The 26,406-nt window shown below is 33.0% G+C and overlaps 3 protein-coding genes across 4 annotated transcripts; 2 read left to right on the top strand and 1 right to left on the bottom strand.

Annotated features, from left to right (window-relative positions):
- The first annotated feature begins 10,003 nt into the window (after positions 1-10,003).
- Positions 10,004-13,013, top strand: LOC145316150 (uncharacterized). 2 transcript variants are annotated; one of them, XM_080156469.1, is made up of 5 exons: positions 10,004-10,059; positions 10,462-10,546; positions 10,898-10,973; positions 11,426-11,508; positions 12,788-13,013. In XM_080156469.1, exons 1-5 carry the CDS (start codon positions 10,008-10,010, stop codon positions 12,879-12,881), a joined length of 390 nt encoding a protein of 129 aa, XP_080012595.1. In that variant the 5' UTR covers positions 10,004-10,007; the 3' UTR covers positions 12,882-13,013. The 2 variants fall into 2 exon arrangements, with proteins under 2 accessions (XP_080012595.1, XP_080012596.1); XM_080156470.1 differs by having other exon boundaries at positions 10,462-10,531; positions 12,788-13,012.
- A 735-nt stretch (positions 13,014-13,748) lies between these two features.
- On the top strand, positions 13,749-16,970 carry LOC145316149 (uncharacterized). Its single transcript, XM_080156468.1, has 6 exons — positions 13,749-13,818; positions 14,176-14,245; positions 14,719-14,794; positions 15,235-15,317; positions 15,963-15,993; positions 16,504-16,970. Exons 1-6 carry the CDS (start codon positions 13,770-13,772, stop codon positions 16,885-16,887), a joined length of 693 nt encoding a protein of 230 aa, XP_080012594.1. The 5' UTR covers positions 13,749-13,769; the 3' UTR covers positions 16,888-16,970.
- An 863-nt stretch (positions 16,971-17,833) lies between these two features.
- On the bottom strand, positions 17,834-25,397 carry LOC145316148 (potassium voltage-gated channel protein Shab-like). Its single transcript, XM_080156467.1, has 2 exons — positions 23,713-25,397; positions 17,834-18,738 (listed from the first exon to the last, which is right to left on the bottom strand). The coding sequence occupies exons 1-2, from the start codon at positions 24,958-24,960 to the stop codon at positions 17,938-17,940; spliced, it is 2,049 nt and encodes a 682-aa protein (XP_080012593.1). The 5' UTR covers positions 24,961-25,397; the 3' UTR covers positions 17,834-17,937.
- Between the last annotated feature and the right edge of the window lie 1,009 nt (positions 25,398-26,406).

Here is a 26,406-nt window from a genome sequence, read left to right as displayed (position 1 = left end):
TTAATTAATTTACAAGTCTATGCGGGATAACATCTTATTTGCATTCAATTATTAAATAAAACTTAACTACTTATTTGTGATGCCCAATACAAAGCTTCCACATAAAGGATATCCCAATCGAATAAGCGTTTAGTCTAAATCGTATTAAACAGACAGACAAATAGACAAAATCATATGCTTTATTCTAGAGAAGCTTTGCTTTCGTCTTATAATTTAAAAAAAAATTCTTATAGAAAAATATTAAAACTTTAAAATGTTAGATTTCCTTTTGTTTTTTTTAACAAACAATATCAAATCTGATTAGTAATAGGTTATTATGATAAAACAATGATAACTTTAGTTTCTTGTTATTCTTTTAGATATTCATAATTTTCGCTTTTATTAACATTAGTTATTCTTGTGTATCTCCATTATTGATAATATTGCATTGTTATAACCTATCCAGGCCTTTAATTTTAATCAGAGCAGAGTAGTTTATGGTCAAAGAATGTAGAACAATAATTCAATTCTTGGCGCTTTTTTAGATGCGAAGCTATCCTATAAGCTTAAAATAAATCTGTCTGTGAGAAGCTTTAAAGATAGATTTTAACTTGTATGTTAATCAAGGAATATCAACGTCCAATCTATTCAGAAGCCATAGTCAAGCTATGACAAACAAACAAATTCTAGCCGTCACCGAGCCGTCTATTTTCATTACATTTATAGCCGCCGTTGAGCTGTAATTCGCAGTAGGCAACGTAGAGTAGATTTCCATAGATGACACGTTTTTTTTTTAATTCAGCCGCAGCTGATATTTTGTTATTGTCATTCAAGTGAAAATTTGATTAGGCTGAACATCGCTGTTCCAATCTCCAAAGGGAAAATTCAGACAGTTATTAGGATTTAAAGCCCAACTTATTAATTTGGTTACTAATTATGCTTGTGAATAAATCCCTCTGCTTTCGAACATTGTGCTCCTTGTTCATAGCTTGCAATTTGATTCTACTTTTTTCTAGATTTTAATCTTGAGAAATGTAGTATTCTAAATAAAACAAGGATGACAACATCCATAAGTAGCGAAGCATAAACAATTAAATAAGAATTTAGATATTAGTTGACAAAAGCATGTATATTAGGAAAAAATCACGAAACCTTTTCAACATTTGTTTTTAATTTCTTAATATTTCAGTAGTATGACTAACAGACTGTCGGTCAAAGTAAATTACATACTAGATGCTCAGAACAACCGTAAATTTAATTTTGATATTTTTAACTACAAAAATTAAAAAAAAACGGACCATAAACACCAAAGATATGAAGAAAAATGTGAAAAATATAAAAATAGCCAAAAACCTGCAAAAAGGCAGTCTGACCGCCATTGATGTGTTCTTGAAACGAAAGGAAATTTAATTTTGATATCTATAACTGAAAAACTTTGGAAATTGGGCCATAAACACCAAAGGTATGGAGAAAAATGTGAAAAACACAAAAATAGCCTAAAACCTGCTTAAAGGCAGTCTGACCGTCATAGTTGGTTTCTTGAAACGACAGGAAATTTAATTTTGATTCTATAACTGAAAAAATTTTGGAAATCGGACCATAAACACCAAAGATATGGATCAAAATGTGAAAAATACAAAAATAGCCTAAAACCTGCTAAAAAGCGGTCCTATCGCCATTGATGTTTTATAGTTATTTGTGCTCCTTGATAATGGGAATGTTGTCAAAAAATTTCAGCCTTTTATCTTTTATAGGAGCCGAGAAAATCACGTTTCCCCCAAACCAAGACGGACATACGGACATACGGACAGACGGACATACGGACATACGGACAGACGGACAGACGGACAGACGGACATTTCAAATTATAGAGTAGCTTCGCTACTAAAAAAGTTAGCCCTGGATTGTTTTAGGTTCTATTGTTCATTGCATAAGTAATAAAGGGTGACATTGTCTTAAATTGGAGTTATTTAATAAATGTTGATGTTTAAATAAGATGATTTTGTTTGATAGTACAAATACTATGTTTATAGAATTATAATTTTGATTTAAAGAAATATCGCATGCATAAAATCAAAGAACTAAAAAAGCATTTTTTATGTTCGTGTAAATGATTTTCTAAAACGGGGATCCAGAGAGTGGGGGTGAAAATGGATTGCGAATTGCTCTATGGCTTTAGGAAAAAGCGAATTGTACATTTTGTAAGTCAAAGAATCTGAACTAGAAAGTTTCGTTTTATTATTTCATAGATTCAAAGATATTATAAGTAATCTGACTATCACTGCAACAAAATGATATATTAAACCTCATTGTTTTTTGTTTTGTTTTTAGTGAAACAGGTAAAAATTAAAATAAAAACCTTTATTTATTTAAATAGATTATTTTATCTTATAGTAGCAACTGCTCTCCTAGCATATAGGAGTTAAGTATTCGAAGGAGTAGGGAAAGTAGAAAAATAGCCTAAAACCATACAGGGACCAATAAGAAGATTCCATATCATTGAGAACTCAATCGGTTCAATTATTATCGAAATAGTAAGCTACTGACAAGAAACCTTACTACTTGTAAATTTACACAAATGTATTGTCAAGTAGTCTGACATTTATGTTCTGGTTTCTCATTCATGAGGAATTCTTTATTTAAAAATCAAAGTATTTTACAAGGAAGCATAAAATGCTATTTCAAAAGTGTTAGAAAACTAGGTTTATCGTCTATTTGGAGAAAAATACAAAAGTCAGTAGTGTTCTCAGAAAGAAACCAATTAGAATTTGGTGGTTACAAAGAATCAATGATTTTTTTCTTATCAAGTAAATTTCTTGTATCTATTACTTTCCTAACAATGCTCAAAAACGTCGACAGATAATTAATTAGATCCGAAAATGCTAATAATCAGACTTTGATTACATATCATTCACTAATGTTATTAGAAGGAAAAAAGATAAAAGAAAAAATAATAATAAAAGAATATATATACAAAAAATTTTTTTTAAAATAATCAAACAAACAAGGATGGAATAATGTTCTTTCTCTTAATAACAAACTCTAAACTCTTCTTCTTGAGGTTATATCTGGACATGGGACTGATCTAGAGAGTGCCCACTTCCATCCAAATTTTTGTATGTTTATTAATCAACTTAAACCCACAGCTCCAGTTGCAACTGATGCATTCTGTCAGACAATTCGCATAAACTCGCAGCTGCTTACCCTAATTATAGCTGCAGACTCATTATTAAATTATAAGCGAGCTGCTCTTTTATAATTCTCTGCAGCAGGACCAAGCCCTGATAGCTACTTTTCCATAGTTATCATGAAATATTTAAGCAGCACATATTAAACTGCTTTTCAAAATACTATGTAAAAGCTTTAGAGATTCATAAGAGTATTGACGATATTATTTTTACCGTGCGTCTTATTTTTAGCTTCGCTACATTTCGTACACGTTAGTATGTATGTTTATATGTTGCAGAACTGTCGTTGTAAGTAGGTGAACAATTTTTCATTTCTCCATTTTATTTTCTAAATTATAATGCTTATATCCTTTTATATAAAGCTTTAAATTCTTGTTTATTTGTAGCTGAAGATTTAGATAACTTCTGAACTGATTGAGTTCTTCATTATATGGAAGCATCTTATAGGCCCCTGAATGGTTTAAGGCTATTCAATTCTTATATCTAAGTTTTGTGTTGGCTATTATCCTACTTTCCTTACTCCTTCGAATACATCGCTTCTAGATGCTTGAACGCAGCCGCTAGTTTATTATTGATGTGTATATATAAACTAACACATTCAAATAAAATCCTCTAATATTAACTAATGAATATATATATTAAAAAATGGTTTTGCTATAATTTCCATTGGATTTTCTAGTACATATAATACAGATAAATAAACACTTTTCTTATCTAGACACCACTTAACGGAGTAAGAAAACCAAAAGTAAAATATGAGAAATTGAGACCTTCCTTGAAAAGATAAAGTACAAAGTGGCAACTTTGTGATTACAATTTTCTGATGATTCATGATTTAATGTCCATTCAGAATCAGACTATTTTATTCCAATTGCAAAAGATTTCAGTGAAAGGATTGGCGAAAGAAAACAGATAACCTTGAATAATCCTCTTGAACAGCAACTTATTTTTTACAATTTTAAGTTTTGGGAAAAGGAAATCCCTGAACAGCAAATAGTTATTTTTAAAATAATTGCAGAAATTTGGTCAATCATCAAAAATCAAAAATTCTTATAAAAACCTGATTATTTGTTCAAGACATCTGTGCACATATACATAGATTTGCACAGATGTATTTTCTATCCAGGATTTATCCCTAAAAGATCTCCTGGTAGAGCAAAATTCTTCTCAATTGCTAGGTCTCAAACTGTAGTGCTCTGGAGAGTTGAGCAGATTCAAAGTTCAATGTTGTTTTCTTATTGTCATTGCTTCAGCATGAATTGAAATAAATTTTATTTGTTTTTAACCAAAACTCTATATAGAGTTTGAATTTAAAAAGTGATGCGATTGGTTTATAATTTCTGTGGGGATGGATTGTTTGTGAAAAATCCCGCCCCAAATCCTGATCTTCAAGAAGCTAAAACTATTTTGAACTTGATGATTCTAAAAGCCCATGCAGGAATATCAGTTTGACTCATAAGTCCTGTAAAAAAGAAATAAACAAATACTGAAAGTCAATTACGTTGGTTCAAGATGTATAGAAATGGATATAGAATATATGCTGATATTATGGCAGAGGTTAAAAATGTCATCAATTTGGGTTGCTAACATGGACATCACTTATTGATCAGTTCGTTCATCCAGTAGGGAGGGGAGGGGATGAGAAAATGGGGTGGGAGGGGGGGGGGAGATATTTTAGCCAGGTACAAGTTAAACTTTATTAGAAAACATGCTAATCTGGTGTAAAATCCAAGTAATGATAAATCCATTTGAATAGACGTTCCCTTGACGACGTCGTCGGCATTGCAAGGTATCTGGTATATTGGTCTAAATTAAGCCACATATAAAGGCATTATATTACATTGTTCTCAACATTAACCTGTCTCTTTTTCCCAGGAATATATCACAAAGTAAATTGTAAAGAAGATTTATTATTACTCTCGCCCAGTGGCGTGTCTACAATTTCATCGGAGGGGGGGGGGGGGTGGGGACAAAAAGAAAAAAACACCTCCTGCCTATCCATGCAGTCACCACCCATGGAAAAGAAAATTGGAACAGCTTAATGGGGAACCACAATAATCATAAGAAAATATTTTGTTTACCGATTCCTGCAGTCCTGAAGAAATCTGCTAAATCATCTTTATTAAAAACCAATCCTTTTCAGCCTGATTTGCTTATCTACAAATTGGAGACATTCAAAAGTTGAAATCAAAATTGCTTTTGATCATTTGGAGTGGTGTAGCTACTCTGTTGTTCACTAAGTATGTCTAAAGGTATGACTTAAAAAGTAAAAATTATTCTTTTACTTAAATATAAAACTAAAGAAAAACTTTTTAATTGATCTAAATGTTTGAAATCTATATTCAAAAATAAATCATCGGATGGTTGAAAATATATCTCTTTTCTTAAAAAGTTGATTGAAGATAACTTTTCATTTAATACTGGCACCGGGAGATTTGTCGAGCATGAATAAACTCATAAATTGCGAAGCACAGAAATATAGAACACCTTATTAAAACGACAAAAAGAAGAAATGGACGAACCATAGAGTCAGGCATAGAGTAGATTAGTTGATGCTCATTAAAAAGGAAAATTGTAGAAGTTATGTTTATTAACATTAACTATATTGCGATTGTAGGAGCTCAGAAACAAAATATGGGGAGTTGGGGTGTGGGGGGGGGGGCAGATACAACGGTCATCAATACGAAGTGTTGTCCCCAAAAATTCCGAAACCTGGCTTTACGAATATTGTTTTCGAAATAATTCTGTTGATGGTTACAGCCTAGCTGGTAGTAACTACATAGAAAGATAGATAGAAAGAGAAGAGAAATATTTTACTCCACCTAACTACTAACATAAATACCATATTAGGTAGTTAGTTTTCAGATGAATGATAAAGCTAGATGACAGAAAAATTTATGATGCTAGGTTATACTGGACCCATACCAAAAAAAAACTTTCAGATAATCGAGCTGGTTAGAGTTTTTTTTTCTCTTTGTATTTTAGGTATATTATGAATATCCATTTTTAGTAAGCAATTTTTTTCATTTTTAAAACAGGAAATGTGTCGGATTCTGAGCCGCAAAGGACAATTAATACAAAATTTCTTGTACTTAACCAAAACTAAAGTTTTTAATGGGATAATCGTACTTTTTTGGTTAATGATACGATATCTTTTTTACAAGAATGATTTTTAAAAATAAAAAAATTAAAGAAGTTCACTTAATCTTAACTCTATTAGTGCAGCAGCAATGAAATTTTTAGAACAGAAAACAAGTAGCAGAAAATCAGATCTAACAAGGGTTACAACATCCACAATGGTAGGGCTCATAATCAGAAGAAGTGATGAAACATGTAGAAAATATGAAAAAAATAGAGTAAAAATTTAAAAAAGATTGATTTAGAAAAAAATAAACTAAAAAAAGATTAAAAAGATGCACAAAAATAGATGGTAAGAGAGAGAGAGAGAGAGGAGAGAGAGAGAGAGAGAGAGAGAGAGAGAGAGAGAGAGAGAGAGAGAGAGAGAGAGAGAGAGAGAGAGAGAGAGAGAGAGAGAGAGAGAGAAAGATGGATGAAAAAATGTGGTGCGACTCTGTTTTGGTAAGAAAATATTACTAAGCTTCTCCTAATTCTATTTCTTATTGTTAAGTTAAGATTTTTATCGTAAACAACCTTTGTTCACCAGCTGTACAAGTATGATAAATTACACTATATTTTTCTTTTTTTACTCACAGATATATTAATAATATCAATAGTCACAAATAATGTTGAAAAACCTACTTTTTTTTATAAATATATCTATAATACAAAGTAGAACGATGTCTGTCCGTCTGTCTGTCCGTCTGTCCGTCTGTCCGTCTGAAGCTTAAGATCTCAGTAACCACTGAACCGATTGGGCTCTACTCTTCAGGGAATATACCTACTGGTCCTGTGATGGTTTTAAGCTATTATTTTGGGGGGTGGGACACCCCCAACCCCCCCAAAAAATGAAAAATACCCCCTCCCCCCAAAAAAAATTTTTTTTACTTTTTCTTTTTAAATCTAAAATACGAAAAATTAGGTTGATCAAACCTCTTGGGGCAAAGCCCCTAGAGGCTTGGGGCGAAGCCGCTAGTCTATAATACAAAGTAGCTTGTGTATGTCTGTCCGTCCGTCCGTCTGAAGCTTAAGATCTCGGTAACCACTGAACCGATCGGATTCTACTCTTCAGGGAATATACCTACTGGTCCTGTGGTGGTTTTAGGCTATTTTCTTGGTGGGTGGGACACCCCCAACCCCCCCAAAAAAACAAAAAATTCCCCCCCCATTTTTTTTTTTTTTTGTTTTACAAATTTTGCGAATTCGTTATTTAATCGCAAATATTTTTCCTGCTGGGTAGGTGCGAAAATTTGCGATCCGTTCTGCTGGGTAAGTAATAGAAGATGTAATAATACCTCTTGTGGCAAAGCCCCTAGAGGCTAGGGGCTAGGCCGCTAGTATTTTTAAAAAGTAATTGATTGAAATTTGACATTGAAATTTTGCCCAATATTTCATCCATCATTTGATTTAAAGTATTTCATGTCTGGGGAAGAAATTGATTTTTAAAGATGGCAGGAGTTGGCTTTTTTCCGAATTACCTCACTCAAGGGAGTAGAAGAAAGGAATTTGTAAAATCACGGTCTAAAATGTCCAACCTCAACTCACACCAACTTATATAGTGATCAAATATTTTATTGAGATTAACCTAAAATATAAATAAACAACCAAACCTAATATTTCAAATTGTAGCTTGTGCTTTGGTTCTAATAACTTCAATAATAAGTTTGTCGTGCTGTTTGATACAACAAGTTTTTTAATTGTCATTTCTTTTAATCTCGTATACATTTTAAAAAATAACATCATAGATACAAAATAAAAACAAGGATTACTTGACACATCCATAAAGGCGCAGCTCTTTTATATTTCATTTAAAACAACTAAAAATCTGTCATATAACATAGTTTTATGATAGCAAAAAGTAAGAGTCAAGCAGATTTTTTTTTAAATTCAAGACTTTGTACTATTAAATACTTTGAATTTAATCAATATGTTTAAACAAGAACCTGTAGTTGTATTTTATAAGTCAATAACAATCTATTTTGAATGTAAATGCTAGAGGAATTTAATAGGGTAATTTCAATTAGTATTAATTCCAAGAGTACCATAAAATGTTCTCGTACAGTTTTCGATAAAGATTCTTTTGAGTTTTTTTAAAGCAGCAATGCATCTATAATTGATCTTTTGTTTGTCTGACCATCGTTCTGTCAGTCCGTAACACCATGGGGGAAATGCATGGTTCTCGGCTGCTACTTAAGAAAGACAGATGAATTTCTATAAAGGTTTCAAAAATCCATGTGTCTCAAGTACATTATTTACTTGGTTCATTGGTTTGTCACCTACGCTACAAAAATATGATCATAAAATTTTTGTATATGAAACATACTTAAAGGTTTCGTGATTTTCCATCTTATATACATTATATAACATCTGCTATTTAAATCACTTGGTCAGTTTGTTGAATGGATTTATTATTACTTGGATCTTACACCAGATTATCGTGTACTGTAAGTAATAAAGTGAAACTCGTAGCAGGCTAAAGTAACGATTCACCCCATCAACCCCCTTTTCTCCATTCCCTCACCTCCTAATGGAATAACCAACTTAGCAATAAATGATAGCCATGACCTAAAAAAGGGCATACTTTCATTTTTGGGATTCGATTATAGTGATGCTTCGCTTATAATGTTCTACATTGTTGTCCTAGTAATTATTATTCCAAAAATTAGATGTATATTATATCATACTAAAAGTTATTGTCAAAAATACGAATGTTTAAATGAAAGACTTTCTGGTCATGATTTTTGAGTTGCTACTGTTATAGGAATCATCATGCAAAATTTTAGATCGAAAGGACAATTCTAACATGTTTTAATTAATGAAAGGGCTATCCGTTACGGACGGATTGAACGATACTAATTATAAAAAAAGCTTCGCTTATAAAAACCTTTTACTGAAAGACCCCGTATATCTTACATATGTTAAAGTTAGGACTGCTCTAATAAAAACAGACCTTTGTAATTAGCCAACATTTCAATTCAAAATTTATTCAAACAGGTGTTATATTTTAAAAGTTTTATGGATATTTTATTTTGGATATTCATATGAAGATATTTTTTTCAATAAAAAAAATATTTAAATTTACTCAAACTTATTGTAATAATGGTACTAATTTTCTAAAAGAAAAGTTTTTAGAGAAATAATTTATCTACAAAAAAAATAATTGTTTTTTTTTATTAATGAAACACACTGTAATTATGTAACAGGTGAAAAAAAATATTTACTTATCCATCTGACTCTAACATTAAATATGAAAATATGTGCAGCTTTAAACTTATATTTATTTGTTATACATTTCAGTGAATTTGAAAATAGTAATGTGAAATTATTCAGATCTAGTCAAAAGTAATATAAATATGATGTCCTGTATACTAATCTGTATGCTTTTTGTTTTTGTAAAGATCTATATAAATTTTTAAAAATCTTTATAATATTTAACGGCTTTAAAAGTTTTATTTTTGTGGTGGGTTATAGTAAGTACATAAGTTATAGGGTTCTATTTATGAGCTAGCTTCTATGAAAGTTCATACTCTTGTTTTGTTCATTTGGTGCCTTCTCACAAAGTGCCCATGTTGAGTTTCTTGCTCCTTATCTTTTAGATAAATTTGATAATAAGAAAGAGTGGTAGTTTTTTCCATCATTAAGGGGCCATCCAGTATCCAAAATAACCTAACCTAACCGTACCATCATTAATTTGTAATTATTATTAAATCTGCAGACCTTAAAATGGCTTCCAATGCCTGGTTTATACCAACAGTGATTGCAATAATTTGTGCAGGTATCGCTTTCAAAAACTCAATAAATATCTATCAATTTTTTGTTTTGATTTCATGTGGTTTAGGACAATTATTAACATGGAAATAACATTTAATATATAAGAAAAGTTTGATAGTTTAATAGTATACTTACAAACTTTGTATAAAAGTAACAAGATGATTGTCTGTGTGCATGTTGTGTGTGTGTCTGTCTGTGCAGTGAGGATCTCGCTAACCGCTGAACCGATATTATTTTCTTTTATAAAAAAAATACGCTTTTGTTCTTAAAACTTAAATCTATAATAGGGGGGGGGGGGGGTCAACTTCCCCCCTTACCCTCGATTGCTCCTGTAGGCCTCTATGGGGTTTATCCGCTAGATTATAGATATATAAAAAATCTTGAATAACCAGAAACTTTTATTTAGCCTTGTTCCTTGGCATATTATCTGCAAAGAAAGAGAATGGAAGACTTGCAGAGGAGCTTAATCACACTAGGTCTACTATTGAAAGGTATTCACAGAATCATTAAAAAGAAGACGATCTTTAAGGCATATGGATCCAATTTAGAAAATTGAAAATAAGGTGAAGGGAGGTATTTTTTCTTGTTTAACCCTGCGGAGCGTATATATGAGATATTCGAACCCTGCGGAGCTACCCTGTACCCAATATATAACCTAACTTACCCCTTGACCTAAGGTAAAACACAAACAAAACTAAAACTTTCACCTAATTTTTAAAATTTATTTCAAAATTAGCATCGGGGGGGGGGGGGGGGATTTAGGCGTCATTATTCCTGTAGTTGAATACGTTGGTTAAACAACCAAATTATGAATACCTTTCAATGGGACTGAATATGTGCAGTTATTTGTTGAAAAAGGGGACGGATAATTTTGCTGCCTGTACTAAGGATGATGCTAAGAAAGCTGGAGAAATTCAGGTAGGAATTAATTCTACTAGTGGAAGAGCCCCTAGAGAACGTTGGCCAACCCCTACCAAATATAAAATTTCTATTGGGAATTTCTTTTTTTTGAGGCGCGGGGGAGAATGTTACACCCCTAAAAACATTCTTAAACGTTTCCTGGACCAGTGTAAACGTCACTAAAAAATGTAGAACGGTCGGCCTAGCTGATTATGAGATCTTAACGTTCATACAAACATAGAAATAAACTTAATATTACTTTAGTACATATGATTCTAAATAAATAAAACGCAAAAATTTAAAAGTTGAAGAACATTTAATAATAAGCAATTACCATTTAACACCTGTTTTAAGAAATGTAAATTCGGGTTAGGCCAATTTTACTAATTATAAATGAAAATTGTCCTTTTTCCACCAATGAATATTGTGTTACCTTGTTATTGCTGTGTTACTTACGTAGTTAAATTTAGACTAAGCAGAAGAAATTTAGCAGCCTGGATGTTGAGTTTAACCAAGCAGATGCACAGAAAAATGAATTATTAAAGAAGGAAAGGTAAACAATAACAATTGTTATTTTATTTTGAATGCAAAACATTTTGCAAAAAAAATATTAGTAATTGGGGAGCTAAAGGGCTTGTTTGTAACATTTTACTTATAAAACCTAAAAAAGTACAATAGAAAATAAAAAGGACAATAACGTCTAATAGGTACAAAGCTTTTGGAAGCTCTTTATAGTGCCTATAAAAAAAATGACGTCATACAATACTATTAACCAATGAATAAACTGACTAAATTAATGATAGCAGGCCCGTATACATTTTAATTGACCAATGGTTATAGGCAAGTTTTAGACGTCTTTTTTTATGAGCACTATAAAAAGCTTCAGGATTTTGTAATAACCCTTAACGGTCGGGGGGGGGGGGGGGGGCGTTGAACGCCCCCCCCCCCATCCGGTTTTTTCTATCTCGATTTCTGTGTGTGAAAGATAAAGAGCCCAAACTGCGTGACTTTATAAGTTTGTGTATGACACATAACCGAGAGTTGGAATTTTTTGAATATCTCCATCCTGGCGGGCACAGGATGCCAGCAAACCTGGCAGGGTCATCCAGGTAAAGGGCAAAAATATTTTTTTGACTTAAAAAAAGCATTTTATCTTACCAAAATACTAAAATATCCTCTAGTAGTACATCCTCATATTAAATACAGGTGTTCAAGTCAATTTCAGGTTCCAGGTATGATCCTGCAGGTCCTGATCCTCCAGGTCTCCAGAAATCTTGAAATAGCTCCTGTGGCCTCAATTTTTGACTTAGAGACTTCAAATTTTAAACTTAAGCTTTTCTTACATGTCTACATAACGTATTAAAATTTCGCCGTTTTCCCGCCGACCGCCGACTGCGGCGGCTGTCAGCTGCCAAGTACAGCTGCGGCCGCTGAAATTTATATTTTGATATTTGAAATCTAAAATTTACATAAAGATTAACATTTTCTGCAAAAAAAAATTTTATTCTAGCTTCAAAAATAAAAAAATTACAGCCGTTTGAAATTTTTAAGTACAAAAGGACCTAAAAACAAAGGTTGTTAAATAAAAGGGTGAAGGAAGCGAAAATTGACCTTGACTTACTTAAGGTCGGAATTCATCATAACACAGGGGACTTACACAAAAAATTTTAGCCCTCTAGCTCTAATAGGAACTGAGATAACATGGGGCCCCCCCCCCCCACTGATTAAGGTGCGGCAAGGGGCCCGACTGTAAGGAGATAAGTAGCTTAGCTTTAAATTTTAATACTAGTTAGCCAAATAAAGATAACTAAGGTTTCGTGATTTTTTTTCAGAGAATTGAATGGAGAGCTGAGACCCTTAACTGTGGACATAAAAAGTCTGGAAAAAGAAGTACTTCGCCTGGAGAAAGAGTTGCATAATATTTAATTTAATTCTATAAAAAAATCTCCGATTTAAATTTGCTACTCATACTTTTTGAAGTTGTACATATTCTTAATTCTTAGACAATTTTTTACAATTAAAAACTGAAAAAAATATTATTTTCTTTATAATTTGTGGAATAAGATCTATGTATATTAGTATAAAAGGTAAAATTAACATTAGTGATACATGGAGTATTTATCTTCTTAATATTAACTAAGCCTAAAATTTAACCCTTTGGGGTGCTTAGGATTTTGTTTGAAAATAAGGATTGCCATATTTGGGTCAGGTTTAACCTTTTAGCTGATTTCTAAATTGTAAATGTTGTTTTCTCTGAGGCTTACTAACGGCTGACGTGCGACTGCCGAGCCCTGGTACATATTTTGCCAGACAGGTATAACTATACATAAATTTTATATGACTCCACCTAGCAAAATTAAACATAATATCATTAGAATTATTAGTACATTTATAATTTATAAAAGTTTTAAAACTTTGACACGTCTTAAATATTGATTTCAATATCACAGGTGTGTTAATTTTGATTTTCAAAAATCATATGTTAGAAAGAGAGGGGTAGGTTTCTTGTATAATCCGTAAAGGTGTGTGTTTTAAGGCTTAAAAATAGTAGTAGAACGATAATATTCACTAAATATGTATATTTCTTATTGAAAAGAACTATAGACAACATTTAAAAAAAAAAAAGTTAACATAAATTTTTATCGTTCTACTACTGTTTTTAACTTATAACACATAACCTTTACGGATTTTACCAGAAACCTACCCCTCTCTTTATCAAATAACTGCAAAATGATTTGTAACCAATTTGTTATATATTTATTATGACATGTTTGAGAATTGAAAATTGTTTTCAGATTTTTGATAGGATAAATAATGAGCGGAGGTTGGGTACTACCTGTAGTTTTGGGAATAGCAGGGTCAGGTATAATTATTTTTTTACTTAGTGGAGGGTCGAAAGGTTATCGGGCTGGTTCCTGAATTATTAACTGCAGTGCCTTTTTTTTAGCAGCTGCTTTGTGATACACTTTGTATGTTCGTCAGTCCGTTCGTAGATAAAGAAACGGAAAAATATGATTTTCTCGGGTGCTATATAAGCTAAATTACTGATTTTTTCTTGTGAAGATACCTCCTACCATAGACCACTCGGTTCAAAGCTTACTTGTCCGTTTATCCTTCCAAGATTTTTTTGTAATATCTATGTTGCCATTAATATTTTAGTTATTTGTTAAAATATCTATTAGTATATATTAATATATACAATATATTTTCTTTTTTTCAGTTTTGTTTGTTGATCTTCTTTCAGCAAGAAAATCTAATGTTCGCATAGCTGAACAAATTTTATTAAACAGGTTAAAATTTTAAAATTGTGTTTAATTTATGTAAAATAATTCTCATAAGCAAATCGTTATATATTTATCTAATTTATATTAAATAGTAATAAGGTTTAACTCATAATTAGTTCTACCTAATGTACTGATAATACATATTTGTAATAAAAAAAATCAATGTGTGGTGCAAAAATATATATAATTCTATCCAAAAAAAAAACTTTTTAACTTTTATTTTTGGAAGACGACTTTTCAGACGACAAAACACAAATATTTTTTTCTTTTCCCTAGTTTTTTTCTATGTATAGCTACACAGCTTTCCGTGAATATTAAAATGAAAAAATATAAGATTGAAACCAGTTTTGTTAGCCCCGACAGATTTTTATTTTAGAAAATAGTCTGTAATACGATTCTTCCAGTTCTAATTCAGTGGATATTAATCGGTTTCGAAACCATACTGGAAAACTTTTCATATCATGAAAACTTTGATCTAGAGCTGATATTGACATAGCCAACGAACATCACGAAGCTTGTCTTAGTAAAGTAGACCAGAAAAGCAAATTAATTAAGGTATTTATTACTTAGTTGTAAGACATAATCTATGTCACTTTAGATTATATTTTTATGAATATAAGGTAAAACGCGGCTAAGATAAGCAATTTTCGATAGGGACAAACAAGTCCTAACACATACAGATACACTACTTATTACTTGTATAAATATAGGCATTCTTCTACATTATATCATTAAACGATTGAAAAATTCAAATGAAAAAAGGCTAAGATACTCAAAATTGCATACAGACCAACTTTTATAGGTCCTGTAGACCACACAAATGACGAGAATTTTTTTTAAAAAAGTTAAAATCTACATGCCTTAATTTAAAGGGGTACAACAAACTGCGCAGTGCAGCTTTTTAAATAGATAAGGCTAGACTTTGTTATCGGGATTGGGGCCCCGCAGAGTAAGTAATTAAACAAGAGATTGTAACTGAAATATTCTATTTCAAGGAGAAGGACGTGAGAATTCAGGACCAAGAGAATATTTTGATAAAAGTTTACAAGGAAAATGAATATAAACAAACTGTTATCAGGTAGACAACTTTATGGCTAGAAAAGAAAGAAACCCATAAGCCTCTTTTCCATTTCCCCTTGAGGCAGTTGATAACAGACCTTTATAGTAGGTTCCAAGACACTAAAGTCCCAGCTATTACAGACAATCAACCATTTGACCTTGTTAATGATATGCGTCTGGTTTGGCAAGGCATTCCCCTTAGTCTTTATATTCCTATCGCTCATTAGACATATCAGCAGTAGGTAAACTTTAAACGTCTTTAGTTATGACGCAGTTTAGTGTAAGGGTTGAACCCATCACGTAGTCGTAGCCTCCACTACGACGAGCAGATGCACCACTTGTCGATCAATAACTTGTAAACAAAAAGTGAGAATTCTATGAGAGACATTACAGTATAATATTAGTCGACATATCATATATGTGTTCTTGTTCATTAAAATTAGTAACAAATGTTAGATGGTACATTTTTTTATAATCACACCTGTAAATACAGGGTCAGGACTTTTCAAAATCTTTTGCTTCAAATTTAAAGCTAGGCCATAAAAATTATTTGCAATTCATTCCAAGTATGTCATTGTTCTATAAAAAATGTATTTATTTTGTATTCATTTGATTTAAGTAATATTTAATTTATTAAAAGCTAATTTTATCTTTTTACTTTTAGTGATTTGGAGGGAAAACTGAAAAAGGCTAAGGTATGAATATATAACTTTTTTTGCGATACATTCGACTTGAAAAGGCATACACTAGTGGTGACGTAAAAGTTTCATGGGTTAAAAGCGTAAAAAAGGATAACAAAGAAAATTATAGAAGTACAGGCGGACTAAACACTTTTAGAGTAGCTTCACTTAAAATTTTAGGGATGGATTTATTATTACTTGGATCTTACACCAGATTATGATGTACCCTAATAAAGTGAAACTTGAAGGGGGCCAAAATAATAATCAACCCCCTCCCCATTTAACCCCATGTACTACCCTCTGACTGGATATACGAACTGACCAATAAACAGCAGGAGAAATAGGAACCTATTTTTTTTTATAAACCTTAATTTAGGTTAGGTAAAGTTAGTGTTAGGAGAACCCTACAGGGGTACAGCTGGCTAAGTTTTTACCATATCGGGAGAGGTAAGGGGGAAGGGGATTCAATTTTAGTCTTTGATTATGGGAATACTACAAAAGAATGTTAAACTAGGCATGTTTTAGGCTGACAAGCAAGTATTAGAGGATAGATTTCAGACCCTTAAGAAGGAACTTGACGATAAGATCTTAGCAAAGGCAAGAAGAGATGAGGAGGAGAAAGCAAAGAAGGAAGAGGAAGAGAAGAAAAAGAGGGAGGAAGAAGAGAGAAAAAAGAAAGAGGAAGAAGAAAGGGCAAAGAAGGAAGAGGAAGACAAACTAAAGAAAGAAAATGAGGAAAAGGAGAAATTAGAAGCAGAAAGATTACAGAAAGAAAAGGAAGAACAGGAAAGAAAGTTGGAGTCAGAAGAGTTGGCAAAAAAGTCACTTAAAAATGAGGATGAAGGCAACATTGTGGAGAGTGAGGATAATAATATTGAAGGAGGAACCGATGGAATTAATAATATTTAACTGTTTGTTTTTTAAATCTAAATACTTTTATAGTTATTATTCTGAAATTGTTTTAATGTTATCTAAATAAATGAGAAAGTTTATATTTCTATAGTAGGTTTTGTAGGGTATTAACCAGGGATCTAGAGAGTTAAGACAATGGTAGATAAATTGATGTACATGACAACCCCCAAACTGTCCAGATTTGAGCAAGACGATTCCAGTTACGTCATATACGTTTCAGGAAAAAAAGGGAAAGGGGGAAGAGAATATCTTTAAAAGAGATGGGAGAAAAGGGAAGATATTTTCTTCTCCCCTTCCCTTTTTATATGATGTCACAGGAATCGTCTTGCTCAAAACTGGACAGTTTGGGGTTTGTCGATGTACATCCCCAATGATGATACACAAAACTATCTCTTCTGATGGTTACGATTAGTAGTTGAAACGTAAACCAACCAATCAAAATTCAATAAAAGATGTTAAGCCAACGAATGGAAAAGGTCATTATAAAACTTTGGGGACTAGTGTTATAAACAACTCAATGTCCCCCCCCTCCCTTGAAATAAGTCTTTTATACAAGTGGATTCTCCTTAGCATTTATGGGCTCACTAAGGGGGAGGGAAGGGGCAGAAAAATAACTTAAAACATTCCAAGACGTCATTTGGAAATTAAATAACATAACAACATCACAACTTTCAAAAATTGTGAAATTGCTCTTGGCAAACAAACAAAAAATATAACTACTTTATATATAGGATTTGTTTACATTCATTAGTAGCTTTCCCCCTTGAAGTTTCCTTATGGTGGGTGGTGGAAGGGTTAATAAAATAGAAAATGCCAAACTCAACCTAAAAAGGTTAGGCCAGGTTTGGTTTCGTTTGAATTGTGGGAAAAAGTATTCTTATTTACCTAAAACAAATTTTATATAAATAACCACGATCAGTAATAATATTATATTTTAACAAGATTTTCATAATAAATTTTATTTTAATAGAATTTCTGATTTTATGCTGATCACAAACAATATTTATGCAATAATAAATCAACATGTAAGATTGTATTATGCTTTGATTATCTAATGCTGTGTCGTTCATGTAACTGTGGGGAACGTATTGGACTAAAAATGCTATTTTCTCGGGCACTGTGGGCGTTGCGAAGTAAAAGGCCGTCAGGCGGAGAAAGAGGCGGAGATCTGAAGGGTCCCGGCTCTCGCTGAAGAAGGTCAACAAGACCTTCCACTTCAGCCAGCCTCGCCTCCTCCTCGTCTCTGCGCGCCTGCTCAAGCGCCTCCTTTCTCTTCACCGCCTTCTCGCGCTTCATCTGATCGTTGTAGAACTCAGCAAAGTTGTTGACAATAATGGGGATGGGCAGCGCCATGACCAACACGCCGGATATAGCACAACATGTGCCGATCAACTTGCCAAGACCCGTGGTTGGAAAGATGTCACCATAACCTACAGTTGTCATGGTGATGATGGCCCACCAGAAGCTGGCGGGTATGGAGGTGAAGCCAGTGTCCTCCTCGTCCTTCTCGGCGAAGTAGCAGAGCGAGGAAAATATGAGGACACCCATGGCCAGGAAGAGCATCAACAAGCCGAGCTCTTTGTAGCTGTTCTTCAGTGTGAAGGCGATGGATTGAAGGCCGGTGGAGTGGCGGGCCAGCTTGAATATTCTCATGATACGCATAATTCTGAACACCTGCACGATACGGCGCACGTCGTCGAAGGAGGTTCCTCCGTCGTCCTGCTCAGGGTCCAGCGGGGCTATGGTCGTTGTGGGCATGTTAGGGTTTAGCTCGGTGTCGTCGCCCATGAGGAAGAGAGACACGTAGTAGGGCAGGATGGCAAGCACATCAACTATATTCATGGCTCCCTGAAATATAAAGACGTTTAATAAATTGTTTATGAGACAGAAAGCCAGGCGGTAAAAATATCAATGTCGTGAGTCAGTAGAGCTCCTGGAAATTCCAAGTTACTTAACTTGTTTTACTATAGCTGACTTTATTTTCGATTTTCTTTGGATTTCTAATAAAACTTTTGTATATAATCAAGATTTGTTTATAATACCTAAGACCTACACACGAATTTTGGAAGATGATTAAAGTCCCTCAACAGATTGTGACGTCATACGATAAAATAACCAATGAGAGGCCAGCATAAATTTTACCATTGGTCAATTACAGTGCATACTGGCCTCTCATTGGCTTTTCTATCGTATGACGTCATAATCTGTTGAGGGACTTTAAACATCTTCCAAATTTTGTTGTGTGTAATTATTGTCCTTGTTAAAATTACACAAGAAATTACAACAGTAGCCCCTTTCATTTAAATTTCACAGCGTTTAACTATTTTTGCATATTTGTGATGTGTCAAAATAAAGTTTGATTAAAAATAATAAACATTGGAACAGACTGTTTAAGTCTTCGAGAATTCAGAATTCAATTGAATAAGGAAATCATTGAAAAATTCTAGCTTAAATATCATTGCTCAAACTCACTTCCTAGTGGATCAAGAATATACCTTAGGTAGCTAATTATTACCAGGGAAATAAAATCAATATTTAGGGATAAGACAAATTAATGATATTTTATACATTTTAATTGTTAAAGGACAAAATTACCCCTTCCGTAGATTTAAATTATTAGTGAAAAAGTTTGAACACTGATAATTTAAAGCAATCAATACAGTTTTAATACAAGTATACCAAGTTTTAAGCTAACAAATGAGGGAGCACGATTATAAAACTTTGGGTACCAGAATAAGTTTTAGTTTAATATCCTCTCCTTGATAAAAGGGTAATGTAGATTAAATTACATACTATAGCCTCCCTTATAAAAAGGACAGGAGAAAATAAAAAAAATACCTTTAGAAGTTAAATTTAAATATAAAGGTAAGTAAACCACCTAAGAATGTCTGTCTATATAAAAAGGTAGATTAAATGCAAATTATTTAAAATCTATTTTTGAGGTATACCAAGCAAAATAATGTATAAAGCTTTAAAAAGTTTATTGTAAATCCACTATGCTATATTGCACCAAAATAAAATTAGAAAATAAGTATCAACTACAACAAACTATGTACTTAATATTAATATACTTTCCAGTAAGGATATTGAACTAACTGTAGAGAAATAAAGAGTCTTATTTACTATATCCTTTCTTTATAATGAATGCAGTATCACTAAATTGGCTGCTTACTGTAAGTCAGCTGCCGACTCAAGCTATTAAATCTAATTTTAATTTTGATGTGTTTGATTGAAAAATTAGACCCTAATACTGAAAAAGCAGATCTAACAAAACATAATTAATCTAATGTCCTTACTATTTTACTAGTAGCGCAACTACTCTAATATACGTTACTACGTTCGAACAAGATATGGAAATTTATTTTGTAGAAAGTTTACTTTTAATTTTCAGATTAGAACTTAAAACCATTAAAAATTGAAATTTGCTGTTTTTTTATCCGACTTTTTGTTAGATTGTTATTGCTGCGCTGATTTAAATAAATTAATAACCATTTAGATGGATAGACAGACGTATATATTTCTACAAAAGAACAACAAAAAAACTATTGTTGAGTAAGAATAATTAAATTAGTGCAATTATTGTCTCTCCAATATCCACTCTTATTTACATAAAAGAGTTAGGATAAATTCTATCTGGTTTTCTCTTAATATCTCACAAACTGCTTGATTATTAAAAGTTAATTTTAAAATAATTTTTTTTTTTTTTTATTAAAATGTGGGTTGTTTGACCGCTTTCATATCAGTGAAGCTTGAGGCGTAGCCAAATATTCCAAATTAAAATTTACATATCTTAAGTAAATGTTTTTTGATTACTCTCATTTTATTTCCCTAAATATTTAGGTTCGGAGGATATAAACAAAATGGCTACAGCATTATCAAACTTAATCTATTTTCGGGACTGCCTTTTTTTATTTAAATGCGGTTTCACTTTTTAGAAAATTAGTGACTTCACCCGTAACTAGATTTATTTTTTATTTTCTTTAGTTGGCCAGTCTATCTCTACCGTGTCATCATTCTAACAAAATAGCTCAAAACCTTTCCTAGATCAATGTGAAACTTTTTGATATCTTAGCGTACACAAAGTCAGACATACCTCCTGTTACTTTAGTTTAGGAGAAAAAAAACTATGTATATGGCAGTTAACATAAATTTTCATTGGTGATTAGAAAATAAGCAAAGAATGGTTGAATTTCTGTTGAAGACACGTTCCAGGTTTCTATACATACAATAAAATATATTTCCAAGTTTTACAACAGCTACGCTTAAAAATAAGCCTCAAGGAATTTAAAGAAGAGAGACCGAAAGTTTACAGTTTGTGTTTGTTTAGGCTATAAGAAATATTTATGTTTACTATGTTTACGTTTAGAAGCATTCTGTTAAAAAAAAACACTATTATAAAAGGAAATATTATGTAGGTTTTAGATTTTAAAAGGCGCAACAATTCTATAACTAGGATATGTCTGATAGACAGAGCGTCAAACAACTTAAACTAAGCAAGAGCTCCGCCCCCTAGAGGTGATGTGATACATCCCCTCCTATATAGAATTGTTTTTAGGCTTAGATAAAAGATAATATCGATAATTCACTCTAACTAAAGTTACTCTCTGTCGATTTTTTTGGGGTTTTCCCAGTCTTTGCCCCAAGGTGAGGTAGAGGTTCCAAACCATAGAGTTCTTATCTCATATAAATTTATTATTAAGCTTCTGTAATTATCTCATAATTATCTTTTTTATGAACTAAAATTAGATAAACAATTATTTTACTTGGACTAATGGTAAACAATTAACCTGAAAATTATACCTACAGCTTGAAAATTGAAATAAATTAATTTTAAGTGACTTTTTACACGAATATACTAGTTCAAATGAACTTCTATTGGCACTTAAAATAGTTTTTGTACTTTTCTCACACTACCTTAGGGGCCCAAAAGAGGGATGGGAAAACCATATTTTTGCTTTTAGGTTTCTTTTTGTCTGATCCTATAAAGATCTTGGAAATGTCGCATCCAAATTTGTTGTTCTTTTTAGGTAATCTTTGTATATATCTGGGGTTGGTTTTAAGCTATTTGCCTGACCTCCCCGCCCTCCAAATATTAAATATAATAAAACGCCATGTAGTATATTGCAATGGGTGTAGTGTAATTTTTATGATTTGAATCCTGTTACCCAGTTTTTACACTGAATACAAAAATAAAATTTGCATAATAGCTGTTACACTGGTTTTGAAGAGTTTAAAAAAAGAAAATTTGTATTTGTGATATTAAAAATATAAAAGTGCACATAAATGTTAGGACGTAGATCACGAAATATAAATATACATTATATATATGTATAAGTGTAGTATAAATCCACACATTTAATGAAATAGATCAAAATAAAATTAAATATTAGTATCTACACAGAATACAAGAAGGCCTATTATGTTATAAACACTTTGTATTGTGTTTTTTAGGAAAGATCTAGTTCAAAATTTTCAAATACACTTATTCTATCAGTTGCTGCTTAGATTAAATGTTTAGGGAAAAAATCTGGCATTAGTATTAGTTAAAGAACAAGCTAGCTATCATTGATTTAAATGAATTACTAATTTTTGTGATCTAATCAAAGCATTTGATGATAACTTGAAATGCATAGTTCATAAAAGAAAACCATTACAGAAATAAATTAGATTAACAGATGTGTGGCAACTCATAGTGACCAAAATCATTGAAATGAATTTCTCACTAAATTGCTGTTAGACTATTAGAATTAAAGAGAATGATTTATGTAAAGAGAGGTGTGATTCCTATTTATATATGTACATGTACAAAATATTACGTAAAAGGGAATCAATCTGTTTATATTACATGTAATCATAATAAACATCAATTTCGTCGCTCCTTTTCATGTATGTCATAATTATAACATCAAAAAAGATGATTTTTATACAAAACCCATTAAGCAAAATAAGTTGTGATTTCATTTTCTCAAATCATAAGAACCGCACTAAAGCACTAAAGCGTATACTGTTTTTCACGGACGCGTCCAATAGTGGAGGGGTGGCTAATGGATGTTTACCACCCTAAAACTTTGAAACCCCTCATTTTATCCCCTCTAAAAATATTAAAACTACATTAGAATATATACCTCCCTTAAACCTTTGAATCCCTCATGTTACTCCCACCCCTTTAAAATAAGCATGAACGTCCTTTCTGTCCTCTAATTTGTTTAACCCCCACTAATTTATATTCTATTTTGTATTTATGATAATATGAAAAACTTTTTGCATATGACTATATGCAAAAGAGATATTACTCCTTTTGATAATTTTGATTGATTTCCTATACATTGGAAAATTCCAATATAACGTTTAAATGATCATGCCTATAAAATTCTTTGTTAATGATAATGCTATTAAATACTTTGTTAATGTTAAAGTAACACAAAACCTAATAATATTTTTTTTGTGGCAGTATTGGGTGGAAATTATTTACTATAAATAAAAAAGTGTATATGAGCTTTGTAATTAATCTTAATCTAAAAATTGTTTACTCAACCTTATGAATCACGCAGTTATATTATGATGATATAGGCACAGGGTTAATCAAAATTGAAATTTAAAAGGAGCTGTCTTATAGTGCCCTAACAAAATGGGGATAGATGTCCCTGCTTTTGGCCTACCTATTCTATTGACGCTAGGAAATACCCTTTTCTAGGGGGTTTCTTTCCCCCTTCCAATTCTCTTTCCCTCTACCATGATGTCAATAGAATAGGTAGGCCAAAAGCGGTGACATGTATACCCATTTTCCGGGGTCACTAAACACAGCTACATCAAAAAGTTTACCGTAATAAACTCCTTCTTGTCCGGGGAGCCTGCAAATCTAAGCAGGTATTCAATTGTGAACCAAGATATACACACAGCTTCTATCAGGGCCAGCTTGGGATTGTCGACCGCGTTGCCCTCTGCGTCCACGTGCTGGATGGCGGGCATAGTGTTCAGGGTCATACCCACTGTGGACACAACTACAAAGGCAATAGAGATCACTGAAATTATTTTTGCAGCAAACGAGGTGTGGGGCTTCTCTATGAGATCCCATAAACATTTTTGATACTTTACAAACTTGCCGTCACCGAAAACCTCCTCGACTTCTTTTTTAATATTGTTCGCCTCTTTTTTCATCTCCTCGACAACAAGCTCTTTCCGTGTGTTATATTTATTCTGGCAACAGGATTCAAGGAAAACCTCGTCAATCATCCAGTATTCTAGGTCATCGCTGAACGCAAGTACGCACATTTCATCAATAACATGCAACTTTCCCGTTCTGTAAAAGTTCAGGATAGAATTGAATGACCTAGGATGCCTGTCAAAAAAGTATTCATTATCAACAAGACTGTATGTATCGCAGAGTCCGAGTATTTGGTCATGTGTGGTAGCCTGGACAAGCTTGCCCAGCCTGGACCTCGGCACCTGCTCCAACATTTTCCACATGACCTCGTGGCGGATGCCGCCCACATTTAATATGACGCGTCGATTGAGCTGCCGAGACTTCTGGATGATGAACGGGTCCGGGGCGATGGTTTCCACCAGCAGGGGCGTGCCACTGTGCGGGGAGTCTGGCTCTGCCAGGCAGAAAGCGTTGTCATTATTATCATCACAATGGTCCCGCTCCCCCTCATCCTCCTCGTTCTCGTCGTCCCCGCTGCAGTCAGAGTCATTGTTGCCAGTCAGGTGGCATTTGGAAGGAAATGAATATTTTGTTCTGTTGTCAAGCTCTTTGATCCTAGCGAGGGCAGTATCAATGCTTGTCTTGAGGTTGGCTATTTCACTAGCAAATGGCGAAAGCAGAGCGAGAAGCTTAAAAATTTCTTCCGTCTGCTTCTCGCCGCCTAAACTTTGAAAATCTTCTATTGAGGGGATGGCGTCCATGCCTCCCCAGTCTGTGAAACGAAAATTATTAGGAACAAGCAGGTCAGACCCAGTCAGCACCCCGAACTCTGACCTGGGGGTGGACTTGGCCTCAAAGCTGAGCAGCGATTCTATGGAGGCGAGAGGCGGCCCCCTCCGCAGCCTGTCCCCCACAGCGGCTGACATGTTGAGGGTACAGTCGGGGCAGGTGAGATATAACTGGCTGGGGTCTGGCCAGATGGCCACAGGTTCATATTCAGCAGTTGCAGTCAAGCATCAAAACATTCTTGTCTGATGGTTTCATTTGAGTAGAGCTGAACCAAACTGTGCCCTTACTCTGCACTATACGCATCATTTTCACGCAGAATCACACAATATTTAAAATTTTTACATACAAAACCTAAATCATTTATACTATCTATAATAGTTTATGCAAAAGTTCATTATAAAAATCACATTGAATTAATTTTCTAAATATTAAAAGTAATATTATTTAATATTGTCTTATAAATTATATATATAAATATGTATGTGTGTGTGTATGTATCCGGAGGTTCTATGAAGATCCTGACAGAGTGCGCGCTTTCAGGACACTGCTACAACTAGTTGAGGATGTTTTAAACATGGCCTCCGATACACAAACATTGATTTTTTATATCATATCTCCTCCACGACTCTTGGAAGTATCCCCTCCCTCCTCGCACAGTTGAATATTTCGTTATTTTGTGGATATTTTGACAATGATCTGTGATTTCCTCTAAATTGATAAACTTTTATGAAAATAATACATTAAGAAAATACACATAGTTCAAACAAAGTAACAATTTAAACTGTTTTATTAGTTTTTTGTTTCATTTAATGAACAAAAACATATTTTTAGGAATAAAATAATCAATATATCAGATTTTAAAACAATTTTCTTCCTGAGAATTACGACTTATAAAATAAGCTAGGGAAGATTTTATGTGATAATGGTTTATTTATAGTTAAAAAAAAATATGGTTTTCATTAAATATTCCAATGTGCCTCTCTCTCTCTCTCCTCTCTCTCTCTCTCTCTCTCTCTCTCTCTCTCTCTCTCTCTCTCTCTCTCTCTCTCTCTCTCTCTCTCTCTCTCTCTCTCTCTCTCTCTCTCTCTCTCTCTCTCTCTCTCTCTCTCTCTTTCTCTCCCTTATCCTCAACAACAAAGGACCCACACACCTTTGCTCGTCTTTCCCATATTAACCATTTTCTCTGCCTGTCTTTACAAACACACCTTGGCTCTTCATACTACACATTACTTTTTAAAATCATTCTCTCTCTCTCTCTCTCTCTCTCTCTCTCTCTCTCTCTCTATCTCTCATCCTCTTTCTTTCTCTCTCCTTTTTCTCACTCTCTTTCTCTCTCAAACTTTCTCTCTCTCTCTCTCTCTCTTTATCTCTTTATTTTTTTTTAACTTTTTTGTCTCTCTTTTTTACTCAATCCCTCTCTTTGCTTCTTTTCCTTTTTTATTCTCTCTGTCCCTATCAAAGCTTGCATTCTGCTGACAAGCAAGTTTCATTATCATGTCGACATTAAATAAACAATAAACGTGGTCAAGACTGACATAATATAGACCTACAGTGATGGATATTATTGTATGTTGATGGTAATA

The sequence above is a fragment of the Acartia tonsa genome, chromosome 4, assembly GCF_053477335.1.
Source record: "Acartia tonsa isolate MP-2025a chromosome 4, ASM5347733v1, whole genome shotgun sequence".
NCBI classification, from domain to species: Eukaryota; Metazoa; Arthropoda; class Copepoda; order Calanoida; family Acartiidae; genus Acartia; species Acartia tonsa.
This window is presented reverse-complemented; position numbering and strand designations above follow the sequence as displayed.

Coding starts and splice junctions, on each gene's coding strand:
- LOC145316148 (XM_080156467.1), bottom strand. CDS start 24,960: ATGTCAGCCGCTGTGGGGGACAGGCTGCGGAGGGGGCCGCCTCTCGCC. Junction 18,739..23,712: donor ACAAGAAGGAGTTTATTACG/GTAAACTTTTTG, acceptor TTTATATTTCAG/GGAGCCATGAATATAGTTGA.
- LOC145316150 (XM_080156469.1), top strand. CDS start 10,008: ATGGCTTCCAATGCCTGGTTTATACCAACAGTGATTGCAATAATTTGT. Junction 10,060..10,461: donor GATTGCAATAATTTGTGCAG/GTATCGCTTTCA, acceptor ACTTTTATTTAG/CCTTGTTCCTTGGCATATTA. Junction 10,547..10,897: donor ACTAGGTCTACTATTGAAAG/GTATTCACAGAA, acceptor GAATATGTGCAG/TTATTTGTTGAAAAAGGGGA.
- LOC145316149 (XM_080156468.1), top strand. CDS start 13,770: ATGAGCGGAGGTTGGGTACTACCTGTAGTTTTGGGAATAGCAGGGTCA. Junction 13,819..14,175: donor TTTGGGAATAGCAGGGTCAG/GTATAATTATTT, acceptor TCTTTTTTTCAG/TTTTGTTTGTTGATCTTCTT. Junction 15,318..15,962: donor TATAAACAAACTGTTATCAG/GTAGACAACTTT, acceptor TTTTACTTTTAG/TGATTTGGAGGGAAAACTGA.